General features: G+C 47.1%; 1 protein-coding gene across 1 annotated transcript in view; it reads left to right on the top strand.

The window, feature by feature from the left end:
- LOC123723986 (voltage-dependent calcium channel subunit alpha-2/delta-4) overlaps nt 1-20,129 on the top strand; it is a 189,969-nt gene that overhangs the window by 22,511 nt on the left and 147,329 nt on the right. The window contains exons 8-13 of the mRNA XM_045698667.1: nt 1,063-1,213; nt 1,864-1,938; nt 6,393-6,482; nt 6,720-6,833; nt 8,448-8,526; nt 11,961-12,094. Of these exons, the coding sequence (XP_045554623.1) occupies nt 1,063-1,213; nt 1,864-1,938; nt 6,393-6,482; nt 6,720-6,833; nt 8,448-8,526; nt 11,961-12,094 (643 nt within the window). The remainder of the gene's footprint in view (nt 1-1,062; nt 1,214-1,863; nt 1,939-6,392; nt 6,483-6,719; nt 6,834-8,447; nt 8,527-11,960; nt 12,095-20,129) is intronic.

The following is a 20,129-nucleotide window of genomic DNA, read 5'->3' on the forward strand; positions in this document are numbered from 1 at the left end:
CCCTCCCTCCCTCCCTCCCTCTCCTCCCCACTCCTCCCTCCCTCCCTCCCTCCCTCCCTCCTCTCCCCCTCCCCTCCCTCCCTCCCTCCCTCCCTCCTCCCCTTCCATCCTCTCTATATTCTTATCCTCCAGTGTGCCCTCCCTCCCTCCCTCCCTCCTCCCCTTCCATCCTCTCTTTATTCTTATCCTCCAGTGTGCCCTCCCTCCCTCCCTCCCTCCCTCCCTCCTCCCTCCGGCCCCCTCCCCCTCCCTCCCTCCTCCCCTTCCATCCTCTCTTTATTCTTATCCTCCAGTGTGCCTCCCTCCCTCCCTCCCTCCCTCCTCCCTCCCTCCCTCCCTCCTCCCTCCCTCCCTCCCCCTCCCTCCTCCCTCCTCCCCTTCCATCCTCTCTTTATTCTTATCCTCCAGTGTGCCCTCCCTCCCTCCCTCCCTCCCTCCCTCCCCCTCCCTCCTCCCTCCCTCCCTCCCTCCTCCCCTCCCTCCTCCCTTCATCCTCCGCCTCCCTCCCTCCTCCCTCCATCCTCTCTTTATTCTTATCCTCCAGTGTGCCCTCCCTCCCTCCCTCCCTCCTCCCCTTCCATCCTCTCTATATTCTTATCCTCCAGTGTGCCCTCCTCCCTCCCTCCCTCCCTCCTCCCCTTCCATCCTCCCTCTCCTCCGCCCTCCCTCCCTCCCTCCTCCCCTTCCATCCTCTCTATATTCTTAACCTCCAGTGTGGCCAAGCTCATTAACCTCTCAGGAGATGTTCCTGGACAGTTCTGACTCCTCCTTCCAAATGTTCCATTGTTCCGTTTCAGAACCATAGAACCAGCTGGAATTCTAAGAATGTCTGGGTAATCGTGTATCGACTGAACCCTGACCTCTTGTATAAACCTTTAGCCTTGGCTTGCAATAGGTCCAGCCAGATAGGCCTTTAGAACAGACAGGCCTTTATAATCCGTACTGTAAACTGTACGTCCCACCTTTGTTGATATCCAAATGCCCCAACAGACCAACAAATACCTGAAAACTAAATATCTGATTGATTTAATCAGTTGACCTTTGCCCTCTGCTCTGTTCCAGGTACATCCAGGCTGCGACCTCTCCCAAGGACATCATCATCGTAGTGGACGTCAGCGGGAGTATGAAGGGTCTTAGGCTCACTATCGCCAAGCACACTATTAACACCATCCTGGACACACTAGGGGAGAACGACTTTGTCAATGTCATCGCCGTGAGTAACTAGGAGATTAACACACACGCACGCACGCACGCACGCAGACATGCACACACACACACACTCACACACAAGCAAAACACACACAAGCAAAACACACACACATACAAGCAAGCAAAAACACACACACACACACACACACATACAAGCAAAACACACACACACAAGCAAAACACACACACACACAAGCAAAGCACACACACACACACACACACACACACACACACACACACACACACACACACACACACACAAGCAAAACATACACACATGCCATTTAGGGCTGACCTGGTTTTAATTATACAGCTGCAATGGAATAAAATAATTGAATATAATGTGTGCATTTACAATCATACAAAATATATTATGGTGAATTATGGCAGAATGATTCATTTATTAATACAACCCCATCTGCCCAATTCAGACAGTGTTTATGGTTATATTGCTGGAAGGCCATAATGTATGATAAGGTAGCCCAGGCCAGAAGAGGATTGGACAACATGTGTCATGTGATGTTACATACACTGCTGTTGTAACGTTTTACATCACAGAGATTCTCTGTTCCAGCTGAGATTACACCTGCTGACCTCCTTAACTCTCCCTGACCTGTTTCCCTACCTGCTTTCCCCATGCGTTCTATCCCACAGTACAGCGACTACGTCCAATACGTGGAACCCTGCTTCAAGGGCACCCTGGTCCAGGCTGACCTGGACAACCGAGAGGTAACCAATGGAACTCTAATGCTAATTAACTCAATTCATCAATGAAGGCCCATAAGCTGTTTGCTCATTAAGGCTGGTTAAGAAGGCTCAGAGCGATAGGACTCACACCAGTGGGCCGGGTGCCACGAGACTACTGTTCCTGGCAGGGACTCGGAGTCACGAAGTGCTAAAGGGCTTTGATAGCACGACAACTCTTCCCTCTATCCCTCCCTCCCTCTATCCCTCCCTCCCTCTATCTCTCCCTCCCTCTCTCCCTCTATCTCTCCCTCCCTCTATCCCTCCCTCCCTCTATCTCTCCCTCCTCTCTCCCTCTATCTCTCCCTCTATCCCTCCTCTATCCCCTCTCTCCCTCTATCTCTCCCTCCTCTATCCCTCCCTCTATCCCTCTCTCCCTCTATCTCTCCCTCCCTCTCTCCCTCTATCTCTCCCTCCCTCTATCCCTCTCTCCCTCTATCTCTCCCTCCCTCTATCCCTCCCTCCCTCTATCCCTCTATCTCTCCCTCCCTCTATCCCTCCCTCCCTCTATCTCTCCCTCTATCCCTCTATCTCTCGCTCCCTCTATCCCTCTCTCCCTCTATCTCTCCCTCCCTCTATCTCTCCCTCCCTCCTCATCCCTCTATCTCTCCCTCCCTCTATCCCTCCCTCCCTCTATCTCTCCCTCTATCTCTCCCTCCCTCTCTCCCTCTATCTCTCCCTCCCTCTATCCCTCTCTCCCTCTCTCTATCCCTCCCTCCCTCCCTCTCTCCCTCTATCTCTCCCTCCCTCCCTCTCTCCCTCTATCCCTCCCTCCCTCTATCCCTCCCTCCCTCTATCTCTCCCTCCCTCTATCCCTCCCTCCCTCTATCCCTCCCTCCCTCTATCCCTCCCTCTATCCCTCCCTCCCTCTCTCCCTCTATCTCTCCTCCCTCCCTCCCTCCCTCTATCTCTCCCTCCCTCTATCCCTCCCTCTATCTCACCCTCCCTCTATCTCTCCCTCCCTCTATCTCTCCCTCCCTCTATCTCTCCCTCCCTCTATCTCTCCCTCCCTCTATCTCACCCTCTCTCTATCTCTCCCTCTATCTCACCCTCTCTCTATCTCTCCCTCTATCTCACCCTCTCTCTATCTCTCCCTCCCTCTATCCCTCCCTCTATCCCTCCCTCTATCTATCCCTCTATCCTCCCTCTCCCTCTATCCCTCCCTCTATCCCTCCCTCCTCCCTCCCTCCTCCCTCCCTCCCTCCCTCCCTCTCCTCCCTCTCCCTCCTCCTCCCTCCCTCCTCCCTCCCTCCCTCCCTCCTCCTCCCTCCTCCCTCCCTCTATCCCTCCCTCCCTCTATCCCTCTCTCCCTCTATCCTAACTCCCTCTATCTCTCCTTCCCTCTATCCCTAACTCCCTCTCTCCCTCTATCTCTCCCTCCCTCTATCCCTCTCTCCTCTATCTCTCCCTCCTCTATCCCTCCCTCCCTCTCTCCCTCTATCTCTCCCTCCCTCCCTCTCTCCCTCTTCTCTCCCTCCCTCCCTCTCTCCTCTATCTCTCCATCCCTCTATCCCTCCCTCTATCTCTCCTTCCCTCTATCCCTCCCTCCCTCTACCCTAACTCCCTCTATCCCTCCCCCTCCCTCCCTCTATCCCTCCCCCTCCCTCTATCCCTAACTCCTCCCTCCCTCCCTTCCTCCCTCCCTCCCTGACTCCCTCTATCCCTCCCTCTATCCCTAACTCCCTCCCTCCCTCCCTTCCTCCCTCCCTCCCTGACTCCCTCTATCCCTCCCTCTATCCCAAACTCCCTCTATCCCTCCCTAATTCCCTCGATCCCTCTCTCCTCTGCCTCCTTCAGTATTATCTCTCTCATTATTCTCATCTTCTTATGACATCACCGCTGCCAAATCCATCCTTCCCTCTCTCTCTTTCCCCTCCTATCAAATCAAATTAAAGTTTATTTGTCATGTGTGCTGAATACAACAGGAGTGAAATGATTACTTACAGGCTCTAACCAATAGTGCAGAAAAGCTATTAGGTGAACAATAGGTAGGTAAGGAAATAAAACAACAGTAAAAAGACAGGCTATATACAGTAGCGAGGCTATAAGAGTACCGAGGCTACATACAGACACCGGTTAGTCAGGCTGATTGAGGTAGTATGTACATGTAGATATGGTTAAAGTGACTATGCATATATGATAAACAGAGAGTAGCAGTAGCGTAAAGAGTGGTTGGCTGGTGGTGCGACACAATGCAGATAGCCCGGTTAGCCACTGTGCGGGAGCACTGGTTGGTCGACCCAGTTGAGATAGTATGTACATGAATGTATAGTTAAAGTGACAATGCATATATCATAAACAGAGAGTAGCAGCATAAAAGAGGGGTTGGGGGGGGGGGGGCAGACAATGCAAATAGTCCGGGTAGCCATTTGATTACCTGTTCAGGAGTCTTATGGCTTGGGGGTAAAAACGGTTGAGAAGCCTTTTTGTCCTAGACTTGGTACTCCGGTACCGCTTTCCCCCATATGGTCTCAATTCCTTTCATTTTATTCCTGTCTTTCCCTTCCTCTCCCCAGCCCATTTCCCCTTTCTTTATTTCCTTCCTCCCTCTAACCCTCTCTCCTATTCTCCCTGTCTCTTTTCTGTCTATCTGTCATCACACCTGCCTCTAACCCTCTCTCCTATTCTCCCTGTCTCTTTTCTGTCTATCTGTCATCACACCTGCCTCTAACCCTCTCTCCTATTCTCCCTGTCTCTTTTCTGTCTATCTGTCATCACACCTGCCTCTAACCCTCTCTCCTATTCTCCCTGTCTCTTTTCTGTCTATCTGTCATCACACCTGCCTCTAACCCTCTCTCCTATTCTCCCTGTCTCTTTTCTGTCTATCTGTCATCACACCTGCCTCTAACCCTCTCTCCTATTCTCCCTGTCTCTTTTCTGTCTATCTGTCATCACACCTGCCTCTAACCCTCTCTCCTATTCTCCATGTCTCTTTTCTGTCTATCTGTCATCACACCTGCCTCTAACCCTCTCTCCTATTCTCCATGTCTCTTTTCTGTCTATCTGTCATCACACCTGCCTCTAACCCTCTCTCCTATTCTCCCTGTCTCTTTTCTGTCTATCTGTCATCACACCTGCCTCTAACCCTCTCTCCTATTCTCCCTGTCTCTTTTCTGTCTATCTGTCATCACACCTGCCTCTAACCCTCTCTCCTATTCTCCCTGTCTCTTTTCTGTCTATCTGTCATCACACCTGCCTCTAACCCTCTCTCCTATTCTCCCTGTCTCTTTTCTGTCTATCTGTCATCACACCTGCCTCTAACCCTCTCTCCTATTCTCCCTGTCTCTTTTCTGTCTATCTGTCATCACACCTGCCTCTAACCCTCTCTCCTATTCTCCCTGTCTCTTTTCTGTCTATCTGTCATCACACCTGCCTCTAACCCTCTCTCCTATTCTCCCTGTCTCTTTTCTGTCTATCTGTCATCACACCTGCCTCTAACCCTCTCTCCTATTCTCCCTGTCTCTTTTCTGTCTATCTGTCATCACACCTGCCTCTAACCCTCTCTCCTATTCTCCCTGTCTCTTTTCTGTCTATCTGTCATCACACCTGCCTCTAACCCTCTCTCCTATTCTCCATGTCTCTTTTCTGTCTATCTGTCATCACACCTGCCTCTAACCCTCTCTCCTATTCTCCATGTCTCTTTTCTGTCTATCTGTCATCACACCTGCTGTGGAGTTCAGTCTACTGTTAGTTGTGGATCAGGCATCACACCTGCTGTGGAGTTCGTTAGTGAGCATTTCTACTTCGCCAAGATAATCCATCCATTTGACAGGTGTGGCATTTAGGAAGCTGATTAAATAGCATGATCCTTACACAGGTGCACCTTGTGCTGGGGACAATAAAACTCCACTCTAAAATGTGCAGTTTTGTCACACAACACAATGCCACAGCGTGCAATTGGCATGCTGACTGCAGGAATTTCTATCAAAGCTGTTGCCAGAGAATTTAATGTTAATTTCTCTACCATAAGCCACCTCCAATGTTTTTTTGTTTGTTGAATTTGGCAGTACGTCCAACCGGCCTCACAACTGCAGGCCATGTGTAACCCCGCCAGCCCATTCTGATTGGCTGGGCCTGGCTCCCCAGGCATGGGTGGGCCATGGCATGGGTGGGCCCTGCCCAGACATGTGAAATCCATAAATTAGGGCCTAAGGAATTAATTTCAATTGACTGATTAATTTCAATTGACTCTCTCCCTCTCTCTCCCTCCCTCTCTCTCCCTCTCTCTCTCTCTCTCTCTCTCTCTCTCTCTCTCTCTCTCTCTCTCTCTCTCTCTCTCCCTCCCCTCTCTCTCTCTCTCTCTCTCTCTCTCTCTCTCTCTCTCTCTCTCTCTCTCTCTCTCTCTCTCTCTCTCTCTCTCTCTCTCTCTCTCTCTCTCTCTCTCCCTCTCTCTCCCTCTCTCTCTCTCTCTCTCTGACTCTCCTTCTCTCTCTCTGCAGCACTTCAAGTTGCTGGTTGAGGAGCTCCAGGTAAAAGGAGAGGGCAAAGTCAAGAAGGCCATGAAGGAATCCTTCAAAATCCTCAATGAGGTTTGTCTTCTTTGGTGTATAGACATATCATCCTAGCTCAATCTTTAAAGGAATTCATTTATCTCCTTCCAGCTCTGCAAGGACTGATACTGTGTGCGTGGCACGTGTGTGTGTGTGTGTGTGTGTGTGTGTGTGTGTGTGTGTGTGTGTGTGTGTGTGTGTGTGTGTGTGTGTGTGTGTGTGTGTGTGTGTGTGTGTGTGTGTGGTTGTGTGTGTGTGTGTGTGTGTGTCCTCTAGGCTGCATCGTTGGGTCAGGGCAGTCTGTGTAACCAGGCCATCATGCTGATCACTGACGGAGCCATGGAGGATTATGAGGAAGTGTTTCAGGAGTTCAACTGGCCAGAACGCAGGGTAACCAACGTTACACACACACACACAGACACGTCTCAGGAACCTCTTTCTCTTTTGGAGTGATTATGAGACAAGGGAGGCAGGACAAGGTGACACTAAGACAAGGGAGGGATGACAAGGTGACACTAAGACAAGGGAGGGATGACAAGGTGACACTAAGACAAGGGAGGTATGACAAGGTGCCACTAAGACAAGGGAGGTATGACAAGGTGACACTAAGTCAAGGGAGGTATGACAAGGTGCCACTAAGACAAGGGAGGCAGGACTTGGTGACACAAAGACAAGGGAGGTATGACAAGGTGACACTAAGACAAGGGAGGCAGGACAAGGTGACACTAAGACAAGGGAGGCAGGACAAGGTGACACTAAGACAAGGGAGGTATGACAAGGTGCCACTAAGACAAGGGAGGGAGGACTAGGTGACACTAAGACAAGGGAGGTATGACAAGGTGACACTAAGACAAGGGAGGGATGACAAGGTGACACTAAGACAAGGGAGGTATGACAAGGTGACACTAAGACAAGGGAGGTATGACAAGGTGCCACTAAGACAAGGGAGGCAGGGTGCCACTAAGACAAGGGAGGCAGGACAAGGTGACACAAAGACAAGGGAGGTATGACAAGGTGACACTAAGACAAGGGAGGCAGGACAAGGTGACACTAAGACAAGGGAGGTATGACAAGGTGACACTAAGACAAGGGAGGCAGGACAAGGTGACACTAAGACAAGGGAGGCAGGACAAGGTGACACTAAGACAAGGGAGGCAGGACAAGGTGACACTAAGACAAGGGAGGCAGGACAAGGTGACACTAAGACAAGGGAGGCAGGACAAGGTGACACTAAGACAAGGGAGGCAGGACAAGGTGACACTAAGACAAGGGAGGCAGGACAAGGTGACACTAAGACAAGGGAGGCAGGACAAGGTGACACTAAGACAAGGGAGGCAGGACAAGGTGACACTAAGACAAGGGAGGGGACAAGGTGACACTAAGACAAGGGAGGCAGGACAAGGTGACACTAAGACAAGGGAGGTATGACAAGGTGACACTAAGACAAGGGAGGTATGACAAGGTGACACTAAGACAAGGGAGGCAGGACAAGGTGACACTAAGACAAGGGAGGTATGACAAGGTGACACTAAGACAAGGGAGGCAGGACAAGGTGACACTAAGACAAGGGAGGCAGGACAAGGTGACACTAAGACAAGGGAGGCAGGACAAGGTGACACTAAGACAAGGGAGGCAGGACAAGGTGACACTAAGACAAGGGAGGCAGGACAAGGTGACACTAAGACAAGGGAGGGCAAGGTGACACTAAGACAAGGGAGGCAGGACAGGTGACACTAAGACAAGGGAGGTATGACAAGGTGACACTAAGACAAGGGAGGCAGGACTTGGTGACACTAAGACAAGGGAGGTATGACAAGGTGACACTAAGACAAGGGAGGCAGGACAAGGTGACACTAAGACAAGGGAGGCAGGACAAGGTGACACTAAGACAAGGGAGGCAGGACAAGGTGACACTAAGACAAGGGAGGCAGGACAAGGTGACACTAAGACAAGGGAGGCAGGACAAGGTGACACTAGGTGCTGAAAACTATTTGTCTTTTTCAGGTCCGTGTGTTTACTTACCTTATTGGTCGAGAGGTGACCTTCGCTGACACTGTGAAGTGGATTGCTTGCAACAATAAAGGTCATTCTCTAATGCGGCTCTACAACCCACTGTATGGCCGTAACACTGTTCTGCAGGTCTGTTCTGCAGGTCTGTTCTGCAGGTCTGTTCTGCAGGTCTGCTTCTGCGGTCTGCATCTTCTGACCCATATGACCCCTCATCCTGACCCAGTAAAATATGACCCCTCATCCTGACCCAGTAAAATGTGCTCTATATGAATAGACAGCCTGTAATCAGTCTTAATCGACATCCATAATAACATAGCCTACCATCTGTATAATCACTGTATGTAGTGAGACATAGTAACACAGTCCTCCCATCAAGTCTATCTGTATAATCACTGTATGTAGTGAGACATAGTAACACAGTCCTCCCATCTGTATAATCACTGCTCCCATCTGTATAATCACTGTATGTAGTGAGACATAGTAACACAGTCCATCAGTCTTCAATCCCAATGACCGAGACAGGAGGGTTTAATGGAGTGTTGTTTTAACTGGTTTATCCCCTGTAAGCCTAAACACCAGCCTACCCAGTACTACTACACTACACTGTCTGAATCCTTTTCATTACGTGACTGCTGCAAATCTACACTCAGTCTGAATCCTTCACCAATACCACATTGATAGATCATGAATCCTGTGTGTGCGGTAGAGAGAGAGATTACGGCTGTGTTTGCATACTTTGGGCTGGAAAAAGAGGGAGAACAAATGGTCAGGATTGCAGTCGTTATAATGTCTGATTGCTGTGCTGCCCTCCTGTGGACGATGAGGATAATGCACCCCCACTAACAATCATCTAAACATGTGGACCATGAGGATAATGCACCCCCACTAACAATCATCTAAACATGTGGACCATGAGGATAATGCACTAACAATCATCTAAACATGTGGACGATGAGGATAATGCACCCCCACTAACAATCATCTAAACATGTGGACCATGAGGATAATGCACTAAAAATCATCTAAACATGTGGACGATGAGGATAATGCACCCCCACTAACAATCATCTAAACATGTGGACGATGAGGATAATGCACCCCCACTAACAATCATCTAAACATGTGGACGATGAGGATAATGCACCCCCCACTAACAATCATCTAAACATGTGGACCATGAGGATAATGCACCCCCACTAACAATCATCTAAACATGTGGACGATGAGGATAATGCACCCCCACTAACAATCATCTAAACATGTGGACGATGAGGATAATGCACCCCCACTAACAATCATCTAAACATATGGACCATGAGGATAATGCACCCCCCACTAACAATCATCTAAACATGTGGACGATGAGGATAATGCACCCCCACTAACAATCATCTAAACATGTGGACGATGAGGATAATGCACCCCCACTAACAATCATCTAAACATGTGGACGATGAGGATAATGCACCCCCACTAACAATCATCTAAACATGTGGACATGAGGATAATGCACCCCCACTAACAATCATCTAAACATGAGGATAATGCACCCCCACTAACAATCATCTAAACATGTGGACGATGAGGATAATGCACCCCCACTAACAATCATCTAAACATGTGGACATGAGGATAATGCACCCCCACTAACAATCATCTAAACATGTGGACGATGAGGATAATGCACTAACAATCATCTAAACATGTGGACAATGAGGATAATGCACCCCCACTAACAATCATCTAAACATGTGGACGATGAGGATAATGCACCCCCCACTAACAATCATCTAAACATGTGGACAATGAGGATAATGCACTAACAATCATCTAAACATGTGGACGATGAGGATAATGCACCCCCACTAACAATCATCTAAACATGTGGACGATGAGGATAATGCACCCCCACTAACAATCATCTAAACATGAGGACATGAGGATAATGCACCCCCCACTAACAATCATCTAAACATGTGGACCATGAGGATAATGCACCCCCACTAACAATCATCTAAACATGTGGACGATGAGGATAATGCACCCCCACTAACAATCATCTAAACATGAGGACCATGAGGATAATGCACCCCCCACTAACAATCATCTAAACATGTGGACATGAGGATAATGCACCCCCACTAACAATCATCTAAACATGTGGACGATGAGGATAATGCACTAACAATCATCTAAACATGTGGACAATGAGGATAATGCACCCCCACTAACAATCATCTAAACATGTGGACGATGAGGATAATGCACCCCCCACTAACAATCATCTAAACATGTGGACAATGAGGATAATGCACTAACAATCATCTAAACATGTGGACGATGAGGATAATGCACCCCCACTAACAATCATCTAAACATGTGGACGATGAGGATAATGCACCCCCACTAACAATCATCTAAACATGAGGACATGAGGATAATGCACCCCCACTAACAATCATCTAAACATGTGGACCATGAGGATAATGCACCCCCACTAACAATCATCTAAACATGTGGACGATGAGGATAATGCACCCCCACTAACAATCATCTAAACATGAGGACATGAGGATAATGCACCCCCACTAACAATCATCTAAACATGTGGACGATGAGGATAATGCACCCCCACTAACAATCATCTAAACATGTGGACGATGAGGATAATGCACCCACTAACAATCATCTAAACATGTGGACGATGAGGATAATGCACCCCCACTAACAATCATCTAAACATGTGGACGATGAGGATAATGCACCCCCACTAACAATCATCTAAACATGTGGACGATGAGGATAATGCACCCCCACTAACAATCATCTAAACATGTGGACCGATGAGGATAATGCACCCCCACTAACAATCATCTAAACATGTGGACCATGAGGATAATGCACCCCCACTAACAATCATCTAAACATGAGGACCATGAGGATAATGCACCCCCACTAACAATCATCTAAACATGTGGACCATGAGGATAATGCACCCCCACTAACAATCATCTAAACATGTGGACCATGAGGATAATGCACCCCCACTAACAATCATCTAAACATGTGGACCATGAGGATAATGCACTAACAATCATCTAAACATGTGGACCAATAGGATAATGCACCCCCACTAACAATCATCTAAACATGTGGACCATGAGGATAATGCACTAACAATCATCTAAACATGAGGACATGAGGATAATGCACCCCCACTAACAATCATCTAAACATGTGGACCATGAGGATAATGCACCCCCACTAACAATCATCTAAACATGTGGACTGAGCTCAACACAAACACCCAATTATCACTGTCAGTTATACCCCAAAGCCCATCTGCTAATGCAGCTTTGTGTGTGTGTGTGTGTGTGTGTGTGTGTGTGTGTGTGTGTGTGTGTGTGTGTGTGTGTGTGTGTGTGTGTGTGTGTGTGTGTGTGTGTGTGTGTGTGTGTGTGTGTGTGTGTATTCTCACATATACCCTATATACCTTGTCCCATACAGGTTACTACACACACGTCTCCACGCTGGCCGACGTTCAGGAGAATGTCATGGAGTACCTTCACGTTCTGAGTCGACCAATGGTCATCAACCATGATCATGACATCATCTGGACAGAGGCTTACATGGACAGTGCGGTGAGACTCTCCTTCTCTCTCTTTCTCTGTATCTCTCTCCTTCTCTCTCTTTCTCTGTATCTCTCTCCTTCTCTCTCTTTCTCTGTATCTCTCTCGCTCTCTCGCTCTCTCTCTCTAATAAACAAAAGTGAAATAAACAATAAAAATGAACAGTAAATATTACACTCACAAAAGTTCCAAAAGAGTAAAGACATTTCAAATGTCATATTATTTACATTTTAGTTATTTAGCAGACGCTCTTATCCAGAGCGACTTACAGTAGTGAAAGCATACATTTCATAAATTTTTTCTCGGTACTGGTCCCCCGTGGGAATCGAACCCACAACCCTAGCGTTGCAAACACCATGCTCTACCAACTGAGCTACATGGGACTTTGTGCATATATTATGTATATATGCAGTGTTGTAACGATTTACAAAAGGGGAAATGAATAAACATAAATATGGGTTGTATTTACAATGGTGTTTGTTCTTCACTGGTTGCCCTTTTTTGTGGCAACAGGTCACAAATCTTGCTGCTGTGATGTCACACTGTGGTATTTCACCCAATAGATATGGGAGTTTATCAAAATCGGGCTTGTTTTAAAATTCTTTATGGATCTGTGTAATCTGAGGGAAATATGTGTGTCTACTATGGTCATACATTTGGCAGGAGGTTAGGAAGTGCAGCTCAGTTTCCACCTCATTTTGTGGGCAGTGTGCACATAGCCTGTCTTCTCTTGAGAGCCAGGTCTGCCTACGGCGGCCTTTCTCAATAGCAAGGCTATGCTCACAGAGTCTGTACATAGTCAAAGCTGTCCTTAAGTTTGGGTCAGTCACAGTGGTCAGGTATTCTGCCACTGTGTACTCTCTGTTTAGGGCCAAATAGCATTCTAGTTTGCTCTGTTTTTTTAGTTAATTCTTTCCAATGTGTCAAGTAATTATCTTTTTGTTGGCTCATGATTTGGTTGGGTCTAATTGTGTTGCTGTCCTGGGGCTCTGTGGGGTGTGTTTGTGTTTGTGAACAGAGCCCCAGGCCCAGCTTGCTTAGTGGGCTCTTCTCCAGGTTCATCTCTCTGTAGGTGATGGCTCTCTCTGTCTCACTCTCTGTCTCTCTCTCTCTCTCTCTCTCTCTCTACCTCTCTCTCTCTTTGTCTGTCTGTCTCTGCCTATCTCTCTCTTTGTCTCTATGTCTCTCTCTCTCTCTCTTTCTGACCCTCTCACTGTCTCTCTCTCTGTCTCTCTCTCTCTCTCTCTCTCTCTCTCTCTTTCTGACCCTCTCACTGTCTCTCTCTCTCTCTCTCTGTCTCTCTCTCTCTCTCTCTCTCTCTCTCTCTCTCTCTCTCTCTCTCTCTCTCTCTCTGTCTCTCTCTCTCTCAATTTTTTTTTCAATTCAATTCAATTCGCTTTATTGGCATGACGTAACAATATACATATTGCCAAAGCTTATTTTGGATATTTACAATATAAAAATAAATAAAAATGAGAATCAAATATTGCCAACGGGACAACAGTAACAACAATAACCAAGGGTCAAAATAACCAACACATTCAACAATAACAATAATCATACAGTAGAGGACATGTGCAGGTTGATTGGTCTGTCAGACACTGTCCCTCATCTTATGGCAGGCAGCAATGTAGTGCGCTGCCAACCCACAGCTCTCTGCGTCCTCCCCCAACAGGACGGGTAGCCTATCCTCATCAGAGAGGTCTGTGAAACCTTGAATAAGGGTTTCAAATTTGGGGAAATGACACTCTCTAATTGTTTTATATTTTTGACATTTTGTCAGGAAATGCAGCTCCGTCTCAGGTTCTGCTGTGGTGCAGTGGTTGCACAGCCTTTCCTCTACAGGGAGCCAGGTTTTCATGTGTCTACCCTTTTCAATGGCAAGGCTGTGCTCACTGAGCCTGTACTTTGTCAAGGTTTTTCTAAGGTTTTGATCAGTAACCATGGTCAAATATTTAGCCACGGTGTACTGTCGATTTAGGGCCAGATAGCACTGCATTTTGCCTTGTGCTTGTGTTTTCCAGTAAACAATGTAGTTTTGTTTTGACTGTATTGTAATTTGGTTTATTCTGATTGATTGGATGTTCTGGTCCTGAGGCTTCAGTGTGTTAGTAGAACAGGTTTGTGAACTCAGCCCCAGGACCAGCTGGATGAGGGGACTCTTTTCTTTGCTCGGCTCTTGGCATTGCAGGGCTTGGTAGTGATATGAGAGGGGGTCACTGTATTTTAGATGTTTCCAAAACTTAATTGCTCTTTTTTGAGTTTTTATTATTAGTGGATATTGGCCTAATTCTGCCCTGCATGCATTGTTTGTAGTTTTCCTCTGGACACGTAGGAGAATCTTACAGAACTCTGCATGTAGGGTTTCAATGGGGTGTTTGTCCCATTTGATGAAATCTTGTTTTGCAAGTGGACCCCACACCTCGCTGCCATAAAGTGCAATTGGTTCAATGACATATTCAATTAGTTTTAGCCAAATTTTAATAGGTATTTCAATTTGAATTTGCTTTTTAATGGCGTAGAATGCCCTGCGTGCTTTCTCTCTCAGTTCATTCACTGCCTCATTAAGGTGTCCAGTTGAGCTTATTTTTAAACCTAAGTAATTGTAGTGTGTACAGTACTCTATATATTTTGTACCAATTGAGAACTTTGGTCTAATTCCCTGAGATCTGGATCTTCTCTGGAAAATCATTATTTTAGTCTTTTTGGGGTTTACTGCCAGGGCCCAGGTCTGGCAGTACTGCTCTAGCAGGTCCAGGCTCTGCTGTAGGCCAGGTGCTGTGGGTGACATCAGGCATAGGTCATCTGCGAAGAGTAGGCATTTAACTTCTGAATTGTGGAGACTAACACCAGGGGCTGAGGATTTTTCTAGAATAGTGGCCAATTCGTTAATGTAAATATTGAATAGTGCAGGGCTCAGATTGCAACCCTGACGAAGGCCCCGCCCCTGGTTAAAGAATTCTGTTCTTTTCTTACCAATTTTAATGCTGCACGTATTGCCAGTATACATTGATTTAATTATGTCATATGTTTTACCCCCTACACCACTTTCAATAACTTTGTAGAACAGTCCTGTATGCCAAATAGAATCAAATGCTTTTTGGAAGTCGATAAAGCAAGCGTATATTTTGGTATTATTTTGGTGGACATGTTTATCTATCAGGGTGTGTAAGGTGTAAATATGATCAGTTGTGCGATGTTTTGGTATAAATCCAATTTGGCTTTTACTCAAGACATTGTGCTTATTAAGGAAGTTTAGAACTCTTACATTGATGATACTACAGAAAACCTTCCCCAGGTTACTGTTCACACAAATGCCTCTGTAATTGTTAGGGTCAAATTTGTCTCCGTTCTTAAAGATTGGGGTTATGAGTCCTTGATTCCAGATGTCAGGGAAATAACCTACACTCAGGATCAAATTAAACAGTTTTAATATAGCCAATTGAAATTTTGCACTAGTGAGTTTGAGCATCTCATTTAGGATGCCATCAGGTCCGCATGCTTTTTTAAATTTGAGGGCCTGAAGTTTCTTATAGAGCTCCTGGTCAGTAATTGGGGAGTCCAATGGGTTTTGATTGTCCTTTATAGCTTTTTCTAATCCATTCAACTTCTCATGGATTTGGCGTTGTTCTGCGTTTGTGTCAATTTGAACGGTGTTGTAGAGTGTTTTGAAATGGGTTGTCCATATGTCACCATTTTGTATCGCTAATTCCTCTTGTTTAGATTTTTTTAGTTTTTTCCAATTTTGCCAAAAGTTGTTTGTGTTTATGGACTCCTCAATTAGTGTCAGCTGCTTGCTGTTGTACTGTGCTTTTTTGGTTCTGAGTGTACGTTTATAGAGTTTTAAAGTCTCACAGTAATGAAGGTGTAATTCACCATTATTTATGTCTCTGTGCTTTTGGTTGGATAGTGTTCTAAGTTTTTTCCTTATAATTTTACAATCTGCATCAAACCAGTTGTCATCTGCGATTTTTTTAGTTTTGTTTTTTATCAATTTCAATTGTGCTTCTTTTGCCGTTTGCCTGAATATATAGTTGATGTTTCGTACTGCTAGATTGATGCCTTCTTTACTGTGAGTGAATGTGGTATCCAGAAAGTTATCTAAGAGTGTTTGGATATTTTGGTTCCAGGTTGCTTTCTGGTATTCTTCTGTGCTGTTTTGGGCCCATCTGTATGAATTTCTGATGTTGTACAGCTTACTGGGCTGTGAATGTGTGGTTGTTTCCATGTCTGTTCTTTTTGAGGAACAACGTAATTTGGCTGTGATCAGACAGAGGTGTTAGTGGCTTGACAGTGAATGAGCTGAGAGAGAAAGGGTCCATGTCTGTGATCATATAGTCTACTGTACTGTGGCCAAGAGGTGAGCAGTAGGTGAATCTCCCCAAAGAGTCCCCCGTAACCTACCATTGACAAAGTACAGACCCAGGCTTCTACAGAGCTGCAAAAGATCCCTTCCGTTTTTGTTGACGGTGCTGTCACTGTTGTTTCTATGGGGGAGATTAAGACAGTTAGAAACAGTATGGCCTGTAATAAAGCTGTCCCCTCGTGTGCTCGTTAGATCAGGTAGTGTTCCTGTCGCGCATTTGTGTCCCCACAGATGAGCACATTTCCCTGGGCCTGGAAATGGCACGTCTCTTCCTCAAGGGTGGGGAAGATCTCCTCTGAGTAATATGGGGATTCTGAGGGGGGATATATATTGCACAAAGGAACACATCTTTTTATGTCAGTACAAGTTCTTTTTTAGTTTTAACCAAATGTGGTATTTGCCAATTTTGAGGGGATCAATTAGATTTTGTAGTTCGGATTTGTACCAAATGATCAATCCTCCAGAGTCTCTGCCTCTATTGACAGAGCTGTGTTTCTGTGACGGCACAATGACCTCTCTGTAGCCTGTGGGACAGTGAGTGACAACGTCAGCCTTACACCATGTCTCCTGCAGAATGATGACATCAACATCTTTAAGATTTTTGTTGAACTCCAGTGCTAAACTCTTCAGACCAAAGGTTGATGAGTTTAGGCCCTGGATGTTCCACATGCAAACTGATAGTGATTTCATGTTGCAAAAAGAAAGAATAGCAGTCAGAAACACAGTAACTATTAACTAATAAGTTGTTAAGAGTGAGATAAACAGGATATCAGCTAACATTTATTCTGTTATTCTGTTAAATATTCCTATTCATTGAACAAGTAAATTCTAGTACAATAGGTGTGTGTGTGTGTGTGTGTGTGTGTGCGTCCGTGTGTGTTTAGTGCAGTTTAGTGCAGATGTATTGGAGGAGCTGTTTAATCTCACTTAATCCTACAGGGTTCTCCTGTCCTCTGACGACCTCCGCGTAGCTGCGCTGGTCCTGCTGTTGGGCCCTGTGAGGTGGAGGGGGGCCAGGTCTGGGCCGTGGGACTTCCTCTCTGGTCGGGTAGGGGTGGTGGTCTGGTGCGGGATAATAGGCTGGGCCCGGTCTGGTCTGGCTAAGCCGATGGAAGTGGTGATGCTCTGGGGGTGGGTGGGGCCTGTGGGGTGCACTGGGTCTGGTGTGGCGTTGAAGGGGCCTGGGGCTCCTTGGTGGTGCAGTGGTCTGGTAGGGGTCTCTGGGTGGTCCTCTGTCCAGTACAGCATGGGGTGTTTGTCTACCAAGTGCCACGTCCTTTAGAGACTTGGCAAACATCCCTACTGTCTGCTTCCTCAGGTGGGAGTGGTCGTGTAGATGCTCTGAGGTGATTGTTGGGTGGTGAGCAACGTGTACGTTCGGGAGTAGGCCACACCCTCTGGTGATGTCAGCGTTGACTTTCTGAATAGTACGGGGATGAAAGTCTTTGCGGGGCAGCAGAGTGGAGATGGTGATGTGGGAGTTGGGGAACAACTCAGAGGCCCTCTCTGCTACTCTGTTGACCAGGCTGCCTACTCTCTCCTGTTCCTCTCGCAGGTTGTTGGTGCCGGTGTGAATAATAATGTGGCCTGGTGTGCCAAAGTCAGGCTGGGACAGGATGTGGAGTGCATCTTGTGTTTTTGGGCACCATATTTTGCACACCTTGTGTTGGGGGAAGAGTTTATCTTCTTGGATGAATTTCCCATTTGAGTCAATGAGGATGGCCACCTCAGAGGGTTTTGCCAGATTAGTGTGTTTACGGTCTGGGGCTGGAGTACACAGGGCCTGTGTACATGGAGGGGGGTGTGTCAGGGGGGGGGCAGAGAGCTTCTCTCTGTAGTAGGGGTCTCTATTTGGGCCTCTTTGTTGACTGGGGGTGTGGGTAGAGTGTTGTCGGTATGGGGGGGATTGTGGGTAAAGGTGGGTCAGTGGGGTTGTTAGGGGTGGTGAGGGGCTGCAGCTTCTCTCTGGGAGTCTCTACAGTCTGTTCTCTGTGCTGTAGCACCCTCTTGATGACAGACAACTCCTTTGCCATCTCCTCCTTTACCTGCACTAGCTCTCTCCTCATGGTGGCCTTTACCTCCTCAAGAGCTGTGGTAAGGCTCTCTCTCAGCTCCTGGACAGAGTTCTTCAGCTGGGTCCTGCACTGGTTGATCTGGTCCTGTAGAAGCTCTGTGTCTGGGCTGGTGGTGGTGTAGCTGGGGGGCTGCTCCTTCAGCTCAGTAACCCATACCTCTAACACAGCCAGCCTGTCTCTCAACAGGCTGATAGTAGTGTGGTCTTGGCTCTGGTGGTTGTAGGCAGGCAGGGGGGAGGATAGTCCTGCTGTTGGGGTGCCTGAGGTGAGGGGAGAGGTCGGGGTGCTGTCCTTTTCTTTTTTGCTTTCTGCTATCTTCCTTAGAGTGGGGAAGTCCTGCACAACAGAGCTGAGTGCCGCCTCACTGCCCTGGACCATGATAGTGCCGTTCTGATACATGTTTACCGTCAGAAACCTGTTTTCCTGGTCCTTATCGCTGTCCTCAAAAATGTGGATTTGCCTTCCCTTGCAGATGCCTCTCTTCGTGGTATAGCTGAAATGCCTGGTTACAGCTGTATGCCAGGCAGTAGTGTGGTCTGTGTAAAATAACAGGTTTGTAACAGTCCCGTTTTGTGAGCAGTCGGCGAACGAAGTTTCCGGGTTCTCCCTCAGAATTCTGTGTTTAAAGTTGATTCTTCCCTTCTCTGATTTGATTTCTGCTGGGTATTCAAAAAACAACGGCGAAAATCTCTCAGTCTCTGCCGTTGCTGTCGCTGCTAGCGCTGCCTCAGTGGCCATGTTGCTATGGTTACCACCAGTAAACGGTTAGGGCTAGACGATAAGCTAGCTGACAGATTTGAATTTGGCTAGCTACCACGATGAAGATTGGTCTTTTAACTCACTCTCTGTCAATCTTTTCCTCCTGTGTTGATCTTCAGTTGTACAATTTGATTACCCATACATTTTTTGCTAATTTAGTCGTGTTAATCTCGCTCTTAACAACCAAAAAGTTATAACAAGTCAGGAGCTGTTCTTCTGCATGACTTCTCTCTCTGTCTCTCTCTCTCTCTCTCTCTCTCTCTCTCTCTCTCTCTCTCTCTCTCTCTCTCTCTCTCTCTCTCTCTCTCTCTCTCTCTCTCTCTCTCTCTCTCTCTGTCTCTCTCTCTCTCTCTCTCTCTCTGTCTCTCTCTCTCTCTCTCTCTCTCTCTCTCTCTGTCTCTCTCTCTCTCTCTCTCTCTCTCTCTGTCTCTCTCTCTCTCTCTCTCTCTGTCTCTCTCTCTGTCTCTCTCTCTCTCTCTCTCTGTCTCTCTCTCTGTCTCTCTCTCTCTCTGTCTCTCTCTCTGTCTCTCTCTCTCTCTCTGTCTCTCTCTCTGTCTCTCTCTCTCTCTGTCTCTCTCTCTGTCTCTCTCTCTCTCTCTCTGTCTCTCTCTCTCTCTCTGTCTGTCTCTCTCTCTCTCTCTGTCTCTCTCTCTCTCTCTCTCTCTCTGTCTCTCTCTCTCTCTCTCTCTCTCTCTGTCTCTCTCTCTCTGTCTCTCTGTCTCTCTGTCTCTCTGTCTCTCTCTCTCTCTCTCTCTGTCTCTCTCTCTCTCTCTGTCTCTCTCTCTCTCTCTCTCTCTGTCTCTCTCTCTCTCTCTCTCTCTCTGTCTCTCTCTCTCTCTCTCTCTCT

This window comes from Salmo salar, chromosome ssa17 (assembly GCF_905237065.1).
Source record: "Salmo salar chromosome ssa17, Ssal_v3.1, whole genome shotgun sequence".
Lineage (NCBI taxonomy): Eukaryota > Metazoa > Chordata > Actinopteri > Salmoniformes > Salmonidae > Salmo > Salmo salar.